Genomic DNA, 14740 nt, shown 5'->3' on the forward strand with positions numbered 1-14740 from the left:
AAGTAACTCAGACAACATTACTGAACCGAGGCAAAACATGAGAATACTTCAATAATTAACGTGCAAATAGAAAAATGGAAAGCTATATGACCAGCCTTTTCTTTTTTTCTTCAGCAATGAAAAAAAAGACAATAAATAAAGCAATAAAAAATAAATAAAGCAACATTAAGACATAATGATGTTAAAATGTGTTCCTGCTTTAAGGCCACATTGCAGTTGCAACTACATTTCTTGAACAGCTGTCACGATGACTCAGTGGCTACGGCGCTCGGCTGCTGACCCAAAAGACGCGGGTTCGATCCCGGCCGCAGCGGTCGAATTTCGACGGATGCAGAATTCTAAGGGCCCATGTACTGTGTGATTTCAGAGCACGTTAAAGAATCCCAGGTGGTCGAAATTTCTGGAGCCCTTCACTATGGCGTCCCTCATAGCCTGAGTCACTTTGGGACATCAAACCCCCATAAACCATAAATTTCTTGAACAACCTCTCCCATTCTAGGTAAAGCAAATACTATTTCATTCGCAAAACACTACTGCAGCAGCACACAGGGACAAGAAAGTAACGCTGACTGACAAGGTACTACAATGACATCTCCTCTCTCTGCCTTGTCTACTGTAGCACTACTGTTTTGTAAATCATGAACCAACAAACCCAAGTTTTTAAATTGCTGAAATATACTTCCAATTTCATCCACATCCCACTGTGGTAGCAGTGTCAGTCACTGCACTCTTTGTAAGACTTTCAAGGCATCTAGAAAACTGGAATGGTTCCAGAGTTTGCTACTCACCAAACGGCGCTGCAGTAACTGGGTGAGCAGTTCAGTGAGGGATGAGCCTTGGAGCAGAGCAAGCCCTGTGAGTGCCTCCACTGGGGCCTCCCAAGACAGAGGTGGCTCCAAGGATAGCAACCTCCTCCAGCAACCCTGAATAAATAAGGAAACTCATATTGAAACATATAAGGCTGCAGTGAAACCTCACTTAAACGTATTCAAAATGTGCATTCAGAAAGTGCAATAAGAACAATGTATCCGATGGTCACGCTTTTGCTACTACTAAGAAATTATCTGACACCAATGTTGCTACCCAAAACAGGCTTATCAAAGATAGCATTAAGGCGCAAGACAGTTGCAATGGCATTATCATCTCAAAGACCTTCATGCTGAATTAAATTTGAAGATAAAAATTTTTTAACAGTCCCAGCCATTACGCATTATGTCCATCCAATTATGCTTCAAAATAAAGAAATATGTCCCATATTTCTTGCATACATATTTAATTGCCCAAACAGCATACAGTCTTAGGCACCCTCAATACCATGCATCAAAATCCCGTACAAACTATGGGTTCCAAAAACTAACTCACATAATTCCTCATACATTAAACACCTATCCATATTTAACAGAATTGTCACTTCAAAATATGTCCGAGGTCAGATTTAGGAAAACTGTTCATGAATATTTTTGTTATAGCTAGTTGTGGTGTGTTTTTACCTAATCAGTTTTTGTCTTTGTTATGTTTTGATCTTAGTTTTGTTGTGCTTAGCTCTATGCATGACTGATCTCTGTTTCGTTGTCAATATATCCGCTGCTTTTCTAGTTTCTGTTACTTATGGAAACTTTGTACCATTGCCAAGTGCCACTTTGTTTGTTTTTTTTACATGGGGAGGGCAGGCCTCTGTCACGCGCTACTAGGCGCCTTTAGCTTGCTCTCCCTTGTTTGCAGTCTCTGTACTGGCCAAACAAAACCAATAAATGAAATGAAATGAAATGAATTCACATCAAGGTTCTAGTCTAAAACACAGTTACAAATATGGAGCACGGTGTTCCAACAGATGATAAACGGTGCTGGAACTTGAGAAGCATGATGTAAGTGCCCGTTCTCAATCAAGCCATTCAACACAGCTCCACAAACAGCTGACAGGTACAACCGAAAATATTGATAGGCTCGTTCACTGCACGCCAGCGCCAGATAATGCACAGCATACCTGGAGCAGACACTGTCCGAGGGAGGAAAGAGAGGTGCCCTGACGTGCGACCAGTGCCTTCCAGGGCTCGAGGCCAGTGCCCAACTGCAGGTGACACAGCACGTGCTGCCCCAAGCGCTGAAGGCATGCTGCACGACCCCAGCACTCGTGCTCTGCTTCACTCCAGAGCTGCACATGAGGCGAGAAAGATGCCCATTTGGCAAGTCATCTTGCTGTGGGACATTTCATACTGTCCTTGCAGGAAGTCTGTGAGGATGCTTGCTAGGGCATTGTTAAGTAAATATAAGGCAAGGTTTAACCACACAACAAAAACTTTGTCACGTAGATGGCAAGACCAGCACTTATCGAAAGAAAGGCGCCCTCTATAAATCCTATCTGCACTACATTTGTGGCACACGCTTCATAACTTTTATGGCAGGAGTTCAAATAATTCCCTCAAGATAAATTAAGTGGTTCGAGATGAATAATCCATTCGTCGAAACATTCATAGCTTGTAAAGACATTCTCAACATGAGCTACATATTGCATTGTGCTCCACAATGCATTTTTTGCTCCTGCGACACCACTATCACAAGCACTACAGAACAAGCTCCTTCTCTAACTATTTCCCCAACATGTCCACATTATGACATGAGTGAAAACAGCACGAAAGAAGCCCAAAGGCGAAACGAAGAAGGGATAGGAAAGAGCGCTGAAAGCGCGTTTCGCCTTCGGGCTTCTTTCGCGCTGTTTTCACTCATGTCACAATGAACCGGCTAGCCCAGCAAAAAGTTCTGCATGTCCACATTAAAGGGAAGCTGAAACACTTTTTTGAGAATTCGAGGTTATTCAAGAATTCGAATCTATCAAGCTTCTAGATAAAGCATGAAAAGTAATTTTGCTGTGGCATTTTAATTGGCGTCATAATCGTCGATTAAAACCACGACGATGTTTTGGCTTCTCCTGAGTACGTTGGAGGAGTGCGAGGAAACTCGGCAGTGACGTCATTGTTGCCGAAATTTCAGATGCCCGCTGCTTACGCCTGCATGCTGCTGTGCGTCGTCGGATGGCGCCAAACAATGCATCGTGAGCTTCACCTTAAATGGCATCGGTTTTCTTCCATGGAATAACCGTTTCTTCGCTGGAAACGTAGTGCCGTCATACGTGACGTCATTATCGGGGCCTCTGCCCATCGCTGTGCACTTCAGAGAATCTAAACGCCGACGACGACTTTATTCGCCGATTACGCCACCATTTCAAGTGCTAGAGCAAAACGATTTTGTAGGCTTTACCTGCACATTTTGCACATTCGGCAACCTTAAACTCATCGAATTCTAAAACCGCTTCACTTGCCCTTTAAGAAATAACCACAGCTGGCTGGCAACAATCTATGATCTACATGGCTCTTTGAAACTAGTCCTAAACCAGCTTTACTTTCTGACCACATTTTAACATCAGCACATGAACATCAGCACATTTTAACATCAGCACACTCTCTGGTTGCATTGTTCAGGTCTAAATTTTTCTGCCTGCATCTTCAAAAAACTAGAATAAAAAAAAGAAAAACCTCAGGGTTAACGTGGCAATGGCAAAAGTTTGGCAAGCAAAATAAGGCATTGAAGGCACTGCTGCAACAAGTGGAAAAACAGAAATGAGCAAGCCACTAGTCAGTCATTTAGAGGCCACAAAATGAACATGAGGTCAGAAAAAGCACTGTCACCTTAGAGGGAAGGTCCACCAGGAGCTTCACCTGAGCAAGCACAGTGTAGTGGTGGGAAAGTGCCCAGTGCCTGGAAGCAGATAGCACGAGAGTTAAGCATGATGGTGAGAAAATTTGAAGCGATAACTGTTGAGAACAAAACTGGAAGGATGATGTCGACCACAGAGCCGGAGTATGCAATCTTTCCTGGCATACTGCAAGAAAACTTACTACACTCAAGAGGATGACATTTTGACAGGCATGCAATAAAAAAATGTTTGTTCATGCTAAAAATCTTCAGCTGCCAGATATTCTCAAGCATCCTATAAGAGCATCCTACATAACTCACTGTGTAGCCTTGGGATAAAAGCATGTAAATAATCATTGAACCACTGCCATTTTCACAATACTACAAAAAAAACCCGCAATTATATGCATCAGCTAAGTCATGTGTAAATTGATGCTATCTTAATTTTGTGCTATGAAATGAAAGAGAAAAAGTTTGCACTATACGTAGTTAAATAAAGTTTTAAATAAAGTAAGTACCAGAGCTTCCAATATCTCTGAAAGCCAGAAGACCAATATCTTACTCAGAACGGGCAGCCACTGGCGCAGAAGGCTTGCCTTGCAAGCTCTGGCACTGCTCCATCAGTTGTGCCACATACTGCTTCACCTGCAAGAGGCCCAGAGGTCTTTTCAAGGATGCGAAAGAGTTTAACGCATGCACGCTGCAGGTCACTGATGCATACTGGTGTGCCAACAGCTACAAACAATACGCATTCGATTCCTGTGAATTGATTATTTATAATATTTGACTACAGTCTGTCATGTGTAGGTTGGGCCACCGCCAAATGAAGTTGCACAGTAATTTCAGAGCCAAACTATCCAGCATCACGTATGCATGTGCAAACAACCAAAGCAGAGTGTACATCTTTTTTGTTCTCACCAGCCTGAAAGCATCTATAATACTTTAAGCATTCTAACCATTTATGTGCAGATGAAATAAAAGCTGCTTGAGATATTTCAACCACATCAGTCAATGTAAGTCCAAGATTTTCAACATGACCAATCAATTTCTGTGCACGAGTGGCGCGGCCCATTACCAGTCCCACCTCCAGTGCGATGATTCCTGACCTGCTGGAGCTACGCAGCTTACTGGCCGCAACCACGGTAGCTGCCTGACGTCTGAAAGAATCTAACCAATAGTCATCTCCCAATATGTATACGCAGGTGCATGCGACTGAGGAGGGTGCGAGCATGAAAAAGTTGCCGAAAAGGGCTTGCCAACTTCCGCGCGTGATTGTGGGTTTTCCATTGTGTGTAGAAATGTATTATTTCGCTGAGGTGTTCTTGACAAACCAATGCAGTGATTGAGCGACTTCACGTGCACAGCTCGGAAAGTGTTTCGGAGCCCCTTTAATGGAACGCTTTCCAGTTGTGATCTATGCATCTTCAGGCTTAAGAGACCAGAAGGCAAAAGTCATCAAATGTTTGGTGAAAACTGCTACCTTTCAGCTGTATTACCATGCTGTGGCTGGGAAGTGGTGCAGTACAGTAACATAAAATACTTGAAGTGAATTTAAGCAAACAAGGAAAGGGGAATGAGGGGCTCGTTATAAATATGAGAAGCCAACAGCCACAGAAACCAAGGAACACAGGGGACTTTTTTTTTTAAATTTATTTATTTATTTTGTGGTGTTGTTCGATTTAGAATATTACTGAATATGTTATGGCTTAAAGCCAATTGATTAGAAAAGCAGAAGAAAAAAACAACCCCATGCCACCGGTGGGATCCGAACCCATGACCTCCGAATTATGCGTCCGGTGCTATACCGCTGAGCTACGGCGACGGCTGTCAAATCTTCTGCCTCCGGGGGTATTTATGTTTACAAATAACCTAACCTTGAGAGTGTTCATCAGCGCCACCCACATTCTTAAGCAGCGGACGTAGCACGTCCTGAGTTACCGCTGATGTGACGTAGAACGTCATCGAACGGCGAGGGTGGAAGCTCTTTGAGAACCCTCTTATGCTTCCTATGGCGTCAAGGTTGCCAGAACAGAGGCCCTCGCTAAGCAATTAAGCAAACAAGGAATGGGGAATGAGGGGCTCATTATAAATATGAGAAGCCAACAGCCAGTCGATTCCAGTCGATTCCAGGCAGTCCGGCGGAGTACGTGAGCGCGGCATAACGCTGTTTCTTCGCTTGCGTAGGGACCAGATTGCCGTCTGCCTGCTTTGTCGGTGTGTTCCTGCTTCGGATGCTTCCATCATCGACGCCGTTATCATCATAGCATGGAACAAGATTCCGTGTGAGCGCTCATGTCTACACGGGCCACGGCACAAGTGCGTCATCCAGGAGACAACCAATCCAGGCCGACGACACTGGGCAAAGAAGCTTAAAAAGCCACCGCAGCTTGTCAACGAGTGTAGTCCGGCGGAGTACGTGAGCGCGGCATAACGCTGTTTCTTCGCTTGCGTGGTTAAGAGCGGCCTTAGTAAGTTTTTTTTTGTTTTTGTCTGTGAAATCAATTCTGCTCCGCCGGACTGCACAGCTTTCTGTTCAGGATGTTAAAAAGTGACTGCCTCGCGTGCCTGAAAGCTCTTGCGCCTGATAGCCAGAGTCTTCGCTGCAGTGATTGTGATAACCCTTATCACACTGGAAAATGTTCAGGTGTCACAAAGACTATCTTGAAAAGCATGTCAGCAGAAGCCATATGTAGTTGGCTGTGTCCCACGTGCGCTAAACGTAAAACACGTTTGACGAACACTAAAAGCGAGCCTGGCTCTAACCGAGGGAGCTTGACGGCAGATTGTGATCAACCTTCTTTGAATGACGTCATGTCAAAGTTAGACATTGTCCTGCGCCGTTTAGATGAACTTGAAAAAAAACAGGAGGAACAACTGGCTAAACATGATACCACCAATGAAAGCCTGCAAAAGCAAGCAGTAACGATACAGTGCATGGAAGAATCGCTCGATTTACTCTCTGCTAAGTACGATGAAGTGCTTGAAAATTTTGAATCACAGAAGCAAGACGTAAAAGAGCTAAAGAAAAAAACTACTGATCTGGAGGCTCAACTGCTTGTAAAGGACACTAGGCTTTCTCAGCTGGAAATGGAGGTGAATAGATTGGAATCCTATTCAAGGCTTAATAATTTGGAGATACACGGTGTCAAGTACAACAAGAACGAAGACTTGAAGGCAATAATAAGTTCAATTGCAGGTAGACTTGAACTCCCCATTCCCAGCAATGAGGAAATCGAAACAGTGCACAGGATGAAAGGCAAAGCCGATGCTGAAACTCCCATATTAGTACGTTTCACCAGGAGGGAAACAAGAGAAAAGTGGCTTGCGAAACGAACCACACTCAAGGATGAGAACATTTACATTAATGAAAATCTAACAATGCTAACTAAGAAGCTTCGATGGATGGCAAAGCGTCTTGCAACTGAAAAACTGTACAAATATGTTTGGGTGCGAAACGGTCGTATATTTGTAAGGAAAATTGAAGGTTCCCCTGTTATTCCTGTTGAAAACGAAGCGGATTTGCGCAAGATAACGTGATGACTGCGAGTGTACGTTCATTTTGTGAATGGATGGAGATGCGCCGGGAATTTGTATCGGCTCAACCCTGCATAAGTTTTGATGTCATCCATGCAAATGTGAGAAGCCTTCACAAACATTGGAACATGTTACAAATGTACCTTGAGAATTATTTAGCTGTTCTGGATGTCATAGCATTTACTGAGATCAATATCAGGGATTTTGAATCATCTCTTTACAATATACCGAACTATCAATCATGTGCATTGTGCAGGGAGGACAAACGTGGTGGGGGAGTGTTAGTTTTTGTTAAAAACTCTTGGTTTTGTGAACGCTTGAAACTTGATTTCGATGAAGCAGAAGTTATAGCTCTCAATCTCACAAACGGTGATGAGGAATTGTTAGTTTGTGCTATCTACAGACCTCCTAACAAAAATATTATAGTTTTTTTAGAGGAGCTGGGTAGTTTCCTTAAAAGATATGGAGTAAACAAACGTGTGATTCTTACTGGAGATTTCAATATTGACATTTCAATAACTGACAAAGCAGGCGTAAGCGAATACCTAACGTTGTTGGCTAGTTTTGGTTTGGAAAATAAAATTCAAGGCTACACGCGAGAAGAATTCCTTGGCAACAGATTAACACAGACGTGCATTGACCATATCAGTACAACCGTGATGGAACAGGAGACGTGGGGCTGTATTATCAAAGAAAAAGTTGCTGATCATTATTTTGTTTCTCTTACGGTGCTAAAAGAGAGTAAAATAGAGGCACAGGAGCAACCTGCGGAAAGGCTTGTAATTAATAATGGCAAAGTAGATAAACTAATTAAGTCGTTCGACTGGAATTCGCTCTTACAGTACAATCACTTAGATGCTTATGAACTGCTTGTTGAACGTTTAAAATCAATTTACAACGCCTCAAAAACGAAGGTCCGGATGAAACGTAGAAATAAGGCAAGTCCTTGGGTAAACAAAGAAATAATTGAATTATCCTATATTAAAAGTAAACTTTTAAGAAGGTGCAATGACCACCCACATGACATGGGACTAAGAGAAGAATTCAGGCAGCTGAGGAACAAAATCACAGCGAAAATACGATTGGCGAAAAAACTGTACCAACTAAATCAATTTTCGGCATGCAGGAAGGATGTAAAAAAAAACTTGGAACTTAGTACAGAGCACTATAGGAAAACCACACAAGAAAAGCATTGATAACGTCTTAGAACAAGCATTTCCAGACGAAAACAGTGAAGACTTGGCTACCGAATTCAATAAGCGTTTTGTAGATTCTGTTTCCGCCTTGTGTAAACTGGGAACGTCGATAAGGAAAGCTACTGCTGCTATTTCGAACATCCATTCAGCTTACATGCCTACTGTTACTGAGCTAGAACTACGGGATGTATTGAAAACAATGTCAATCACAAAATCGCCAGGGTATGATGGTGTTAGGATGAGGGATCTCATAGTGCATTTTGACAGATTTAAAATGATATTACTTTGTATTATTAATGGAACTTTCACAACCGGACATATTCATAGGTACATGAAAATAAGTTTAATAAGACCTTTGCACAAAAAAGGCTCTAAAAGAGATTTTAATAATTACAGGCCAATTGCGATCTTGTCCGCCATCGCTTGTATCATGGAGAAAATTGTACATGCCTATATGACGTCCTTTTGTGATAAGTACCATCTATTAAATGCCGCCCAGTATGGTTTCCGCAAAGGTAAAAGCACCTTAAGCCTACTGGAAGATTTTCATGATTTAATATGTAAAGAAATAGATAAAAATAACATTGTCCTTACACTTTTTATTGATTTACAAAAAGCATTTGATACTATTAATCACAATTTACTATTAGCTAAACTCGACCATTTTGGTTTCAGAGGTCCTTACATGTCGTTTTTTAAGAGCTATTTTGCTGATAGAGAACAATGTGTTCGAATAGGCGAATCGTTCAGCACAATGTTACATGTTCACACTGGTGTTCCTCAGGGCTCTGTGTTAGGACCCTTATTATTCAATATTTACGTCAATGGCATGACCAATCTTCCGTTAAGCTCTCAGATTTTTTTATATGCAGATGACACTGCTCTGGTGGTACCAAGTGAAACTTATGAAGAAGCATGCGGCAGGATGCAACAGGATGTTCATTTTTTGATAGAATGGCTCAACGCTAATCAGATTTATACTAATATCTCAAAAACCTGCCTTCTTTGTTTTCATAGTCCATACAAACAACTTCGTACATGCTCTAATATATATCTTCATGATAAGAATTGTACAAGCTGTTCATGCACGCCGTTGGAGCTTAAATCTAGTTTCAAGTATCTTGGCATGACATTTGACGAAACTCTGTCATGGAACATTCATATTCAGGAGCTAGCCAAACGTTTGCGCTTGGTGTGTGTTTATATGTATGCCCTGCGATCTATTTGCGATGTGTCGGTTAGAAAAATGGTTTATAAAGGTTTAGGAGAATCCATATTGCGATATGGAATAACCATTTACGGAACTGCATCACTGTATAAACTAAACATACTAAGCCGCATGCTGTACAGACAAGGGCGTCCGCAGAATTTTTTGCAGGGGGGGGCCCCATTGGTTGTTGGCGCCGGAGGGGGGGGGGGGGGTATGTTGTAGCAAAAAGGCACAATATTTGCAGAGTAAATTTATTTATTTATATATAAATAAAAAATAAGTGAAATACACACATGAAAGAAAAATTACAAACAGCAAATTAAAGCGTGGCTAGGAGAGATACATTGGAGTTTATCAACGAAGAAACAATTAAAATTAATAAAAATGCAAAAAGATACTGCCACTTCGTGGAGAAGAGTGCTCAGTCTTGCTGCATACGGGTTCTCGACTCACCCGGATTGATGACCAGCACACAGCACAATATGTTCACAAACACGCAACTACAGTCACTCAGTCAGTCTTCCATGAACAGCAACTGTAGGCGCCTCGGATTTTTCTGTGCGAATTGCGTGATTACACGGGTGATAAATTCATTTCTGTGCTTCATTACACGTTCTCGGTGCACACTCATCATACACATTGATTCGAAAAACGGTTGGACACGTACGTTGAAAACAAAAGATGACTATATATACAACGAAAACTTGTTTACAAGATAAATGCACGCTCGCAGCTTCATACACCTCGCTCCATCTTGCTCGTGCATCCGCACAGTCGAGCAACCGCACACACACTGCTTGCCGCTCGTCGTTTTCTCGTCCGCTGTCTTGGTTGTTCTCAGCTTCGTTGACAACCGGCCACTAAAAACACCGAAGCACAAACACAGAGGCGCGCGCACGTGCAAGGGCTTACTTGCCGCAATATCCCCGAATGCGCACTTTGGGGGTGAAAGGAACGCCGCGCGACTTTCGAGGGTAAGGGACACTCGTCACTCCGGTCGGAAAATTTGTTTTTGTGTTTTTATGGTGTTCAGAGCCCCAAAACGACTCAGGCTATGAGGGACGGAGTAGTACAGAGTTCCGGATAATGTCGACCACTTGGGTCTGTTTACCATGCACTGACATCGCGCAGTACATGGGCGCTGTTGTGATTTGAGGCCCAGCCAGAGGGGACAGGCGAGCCAGGCAGGCGCCATCGGGCTGCGTTGACCAAAGGCGCTGGTTTTCGGAGAAGACGTAAGGAACGCTGGTGTGGGGCGCCTCTGGAGACTGCGTCGCCGTGAACAAAAGCAGCTAATCCCCTTTGCCGAAGATTCTGAAAGCGGCGCTTCTACCGAACTGCGCTCTCCCGAGGATCGGAGGAGACAGCGAGCGGCGGCGGCGCCGTCTGATCGCCCGCTTGCCCCTGAGCACCCCGACAAAGCGGGGGTGGACACGGCTGATTTGTCCTTCCCTCCTGAAGAATTCACCGGTGGCCGGCGTACGAACGTATCCTGATTATAGCGAGCGACGAAGGCGAAAACAAGATGCCCTGTGCACTGTCTGCCTCCGTGTCGCTATCTCTCTAGAGATCAAAGAAACAGACACCCATCTCAAGACGGCTCGAAACACATGCTCACCGGTGCCGCTTAGGTCGCCCTTCAGCAGAGCTAACGATGGCGTGGTTTGAAAACGGCGGAACGGCGCGCGCCCGGACGCGGCATTTCGCAGATGTGACCCAAAGCATGGAAGCGGGGCTGCTTTCACCCTTTTGGCTGAGCGCACCACCGACCCTGGCGTGCGGCCATCACTCACGGTTCGAGTGAGTGATTTTCCAGGGGGGTGCAGCCGCCCCCCCTTGCCCCCACCTCCGGATGCCCATGTGTACAGAATTGCATCTAATCTCGCCTACGGAACTAGCTGTCATGATAAAGCGGTAAAAGCTAGTATGGAACATTTTGTGATGCTACCTGTACACAAGCAATTTATCTTTGAAATATTGCGCAAAAATTTCTTCCACAGCGTCTTTAAAATCGACAACATTAAAGCACGGCCTCTCCGTCAGTCGGAAAAATACGTCATACCACGGATTTACACCAACTATGGGAAAAAAACCCGCAGTCATTATGTTCCTTATTACTTCAATAAGATACAAACAGCCCCGAGCATTAATGGATTAAAACAACTTAATAAGTTTCTTCGATCGTGGTTGAATAGTAATACTGAGTGATAAATTTTTAATCTATTTTTTTTTCTTTTCTTTCCATGTTCTCAGCGTTGTCATTTCGTGCATGAAAACGGTGGATGCTTTCTTGTACTCAATGTTTTTTGTTCATGTATTCGCCTTGCACCGCGGGAGCAGTATCTGAGTCTGTCTGGTTTCAGCTCTTTAGTGTTTTTATGTTTTATTGCATTGCGGAAGCAATTTCTGAGTCTGTCTTGTTCGAGCTCTTTTTTTGTGTGTGTGTGTGTGTGTGTTTTATTCACCGCTGATCATGTACTTCACACTTCGGCTGCCCAGCCCCGCACACAAGCGATAACGCTTACGCGGGCTGGAGCATGTACTTGCGAATTGAAGTGAATAAAAGATATTATTATTATTATTATTATTATTATTATTATTATTATTATTATTATTATTATTATTTAGAATATTACTGAATATGTTATCGCTTATAGCTAATTGATTAGAAAAGCAGAAGAAAAAACAACCACATGCCGCCGGTGGGATCCGAACCCGCGACCTCCGAATTACGCGTCCGGTGCTCTACCGCTGAGCTACGGCGACGGCTGTCAAATCTTCTGCCTTCAGGGGTATTTATGTTTACAAATAACCTTATACCTTTACAAATTTTAGTATACTGGCATGTTAGTTTTGCGCTGGATACAAATCATAAATCTGAAATGCTAAATTATTAACACGGAATTATTAACTAAAAAGATTCCAGACTTGTGAGTCATCATTTGCTCTCGTTATGTAACCTGAGTATGTAGTCCCATGCAATGCACCACGCATACCCTAGGCTGCACATTGTGCATACCTACCACATTTTCTGCCTCCACACTTTCCCTCTCATTTCATCTCTAAGGTGAAGTTCATGCGTCTACCCTAAGTGAGCGTTTCTATACCTTTCCTGTACTTATAGCCTTCTTTCCCCAAATCTTCTACCAGAGCTGTGGCCAATACCAGTTGTATGAGTTGAGAGAAGGTGTTTAACCAATATCACTCTAGCACATGCATGTACTAGACTGGATAGTGAACAATGAATCTAAGCTTATCTTGTTTCTAGTGCGAAACACTGAAAGGTTCTTTCAAGTTCCATGTCCGAAACAAAAAGGTACATGCTGCAACTGTGGACGCAATGGAAAGTTCACTTGTGTATATTACACGTAGTAAAGAGCCACACAATGATTCTGATGCTAGTTGTTTAATGCACCCTTTCGAACTGCTGCTGCATATTGTGCATAAGAAGTCTGTTACTTGAGTACCTGAATCGGATAAACAAACTCCTCAAAATTACTCATTTCGTGTATCACATGATAAAAGCACCGATAATAAAAATGACCTTCGAAAAACAGCCTCCAAATTCGTGCAAAAATACACTCCAAAAAAGCCATCTACAAGAATGGATAAACTCATGGTAAAAAATTATGAGGGCACTTAATTATCATTATGCAACGACAATACATTAGCATTATGTCCTCTCCTTGCTTGAACAGCTAAGGCTGCCGGCTAAACGCATTTATTAGCGAACGCTGATTGGCATTGACTGACTGAACCTCCACCTTCTACGGTTGCCTCCTGCCGAGTTATTCCCATGACAACCACGCTCAGGCTGCCCATTCCTCTGCACATGTCAGAACCTCCTCCGTCTACAGGAGCCATCCTCTGGGTTCTTCCTGTGGTAGCCATCTTCCAGACTCTCCCCTACAGGTGGAGCGGGATTGCCTTCTTTCCACTTTTCCACCCGCCAGCAGCTATGGCAGGTGGTTGGCAGGTGGAATCTGGCAGGTGGAAGCTGACAAGTGGTGCACGCAACACTACAATGCCGGAGGCCGCTTTTTCCTTCACGATGGGGCTCGCAATGCTAACGCAATATAACAACATAACCATGACTTTGGTCCTGTGAAATAAGATCAGCTATGGGCACTTACGTTCGCCGATGTCTGCTGCATTTGACCAATAGTGTCGGCGGCCTCAATCAGATCTCGGTACCGCTCCCTGCGAGTGAAAAGAAGAAGAGAACAGCGTGTCTGATTGGTTTTGATACACATCTATGCCTTGGGTTAATTGATATACATGTAATGTAGAGTATCGGCACGGCTAGACGCGACTGTTTCGAAAGGCGACGAGCTCTCCAAGCGAAACAGGTGCAATTGCTCGGACTGCTTTGTTTAGTTGCGAATGCATCAGTCATCAATCCTATGTGACTGAAACCAATTTACATAGTAATTTACGACCTGCTCAATACTTTACCCCAGACAGGGTATCAGCTCGGGCACAGGGTAAATTAATAGTCATAATATAAATGTGTAATAGTTACCCAACCATCTGCCGCAGATCTTCCTTCTTCTTCTCGATGTCAGCCCTGCGAGCAATACAATTCGTTTGTGAACAAGTGCCACGACACTACAGCTTCAGACACCGCCTACAGGTTATACCACGCAGTCTACTTACCTAATACTCTGCTCGATGTCATGGATCTGCTTGATGCTGTACTGCTCGAAAAGCAAGTCGATGCCACCAGAAACCAGCTTCATGGTGATCTGTTGGCGTCACACGCCAATAACTTGCACAGCACTCACGTCAGTAACCACCAATCACTTATCACTCACCATAAAATGAGGCTAGCCTTGCGAAACAAATGAGGTCACAATTAAAATCTCAACTATTCGACACCACACATTCATGAAGCTCTCGTAGGAGTCTCTCCGTGTACAGACGCCGCAGACGCCGCGTTTATTAGGAACCGGAACAGCTGCTTGCACCAGCGCATTGTTGCAAACAGAGAGCTGCTACTGCTGCTAGTGCGTCAATGCGTTCAAATCACGCAGAAGAGATTTCACCGGCGCACCCTGGAAGGTAAAAGATTGCACAGTGTCCTAAAAAAAATACAAAAAACTCAGCAGTG

The 14740-nt window shown here is 43.5% G+C and overlaps 1 protein-coding gene across 2 annotated transcripts in view; it reads right to left on the reverse strand.

Annotated features, from left to right (window-relative positions):
• Cog1 (conserved oligomeric Golgi complex subunit 1) overlaps positions 1-14740 on the reverse strand; it is a 41588-nt gene extending 26848 nt beyond the window's left edge. The window contains exons 1-7 of one of the 2 annotated variants that reach the window (XM_089543308.1): positions 14287-14740; positions 14153-14197; positions 13764-13830; positions 4253-4335; positions 3684-3753; positions 1985-2152; positions 789-923 (exon numbers count right to left, since the gene is read on the reverse strand). In XM_089543308.1, the coding sequence (XP_089399434.1) occupies positions 789-923; positions 1985-2152; positions 3684-3753; positions 4253-4335; positions 13764-13830; positions 14153-14197; positions 14287-14369 (651 nt within the window). In that variant the 5' untranslated portion in view covers positions 14370-14740. The remainder of the gene's footprint in view (positions 1-788; positions 924-1984; positions 2153-3683; positions 3754-4252; positions 4336-13763; positions 13831-14152; positions 14198-14286) is intronic. The other variant, XM_089543309.1, reaches the window with a different exon arrangement.

This window comes from Amblyomma mixtum, chromosome 5 (genome assembly GCF_055824585.1).
Source record: "Amblyomma mixtum isolate Tamu chromosome 5, ASM5582458v1, whole genome shotgun sequence".
NCBI classification, from domain to species: Eukaryota; Metazoa; Arthropoda; class Arachnida; order Ixodida; family Ixodidae; genus Amblyomma; species Amblyomma mixtum.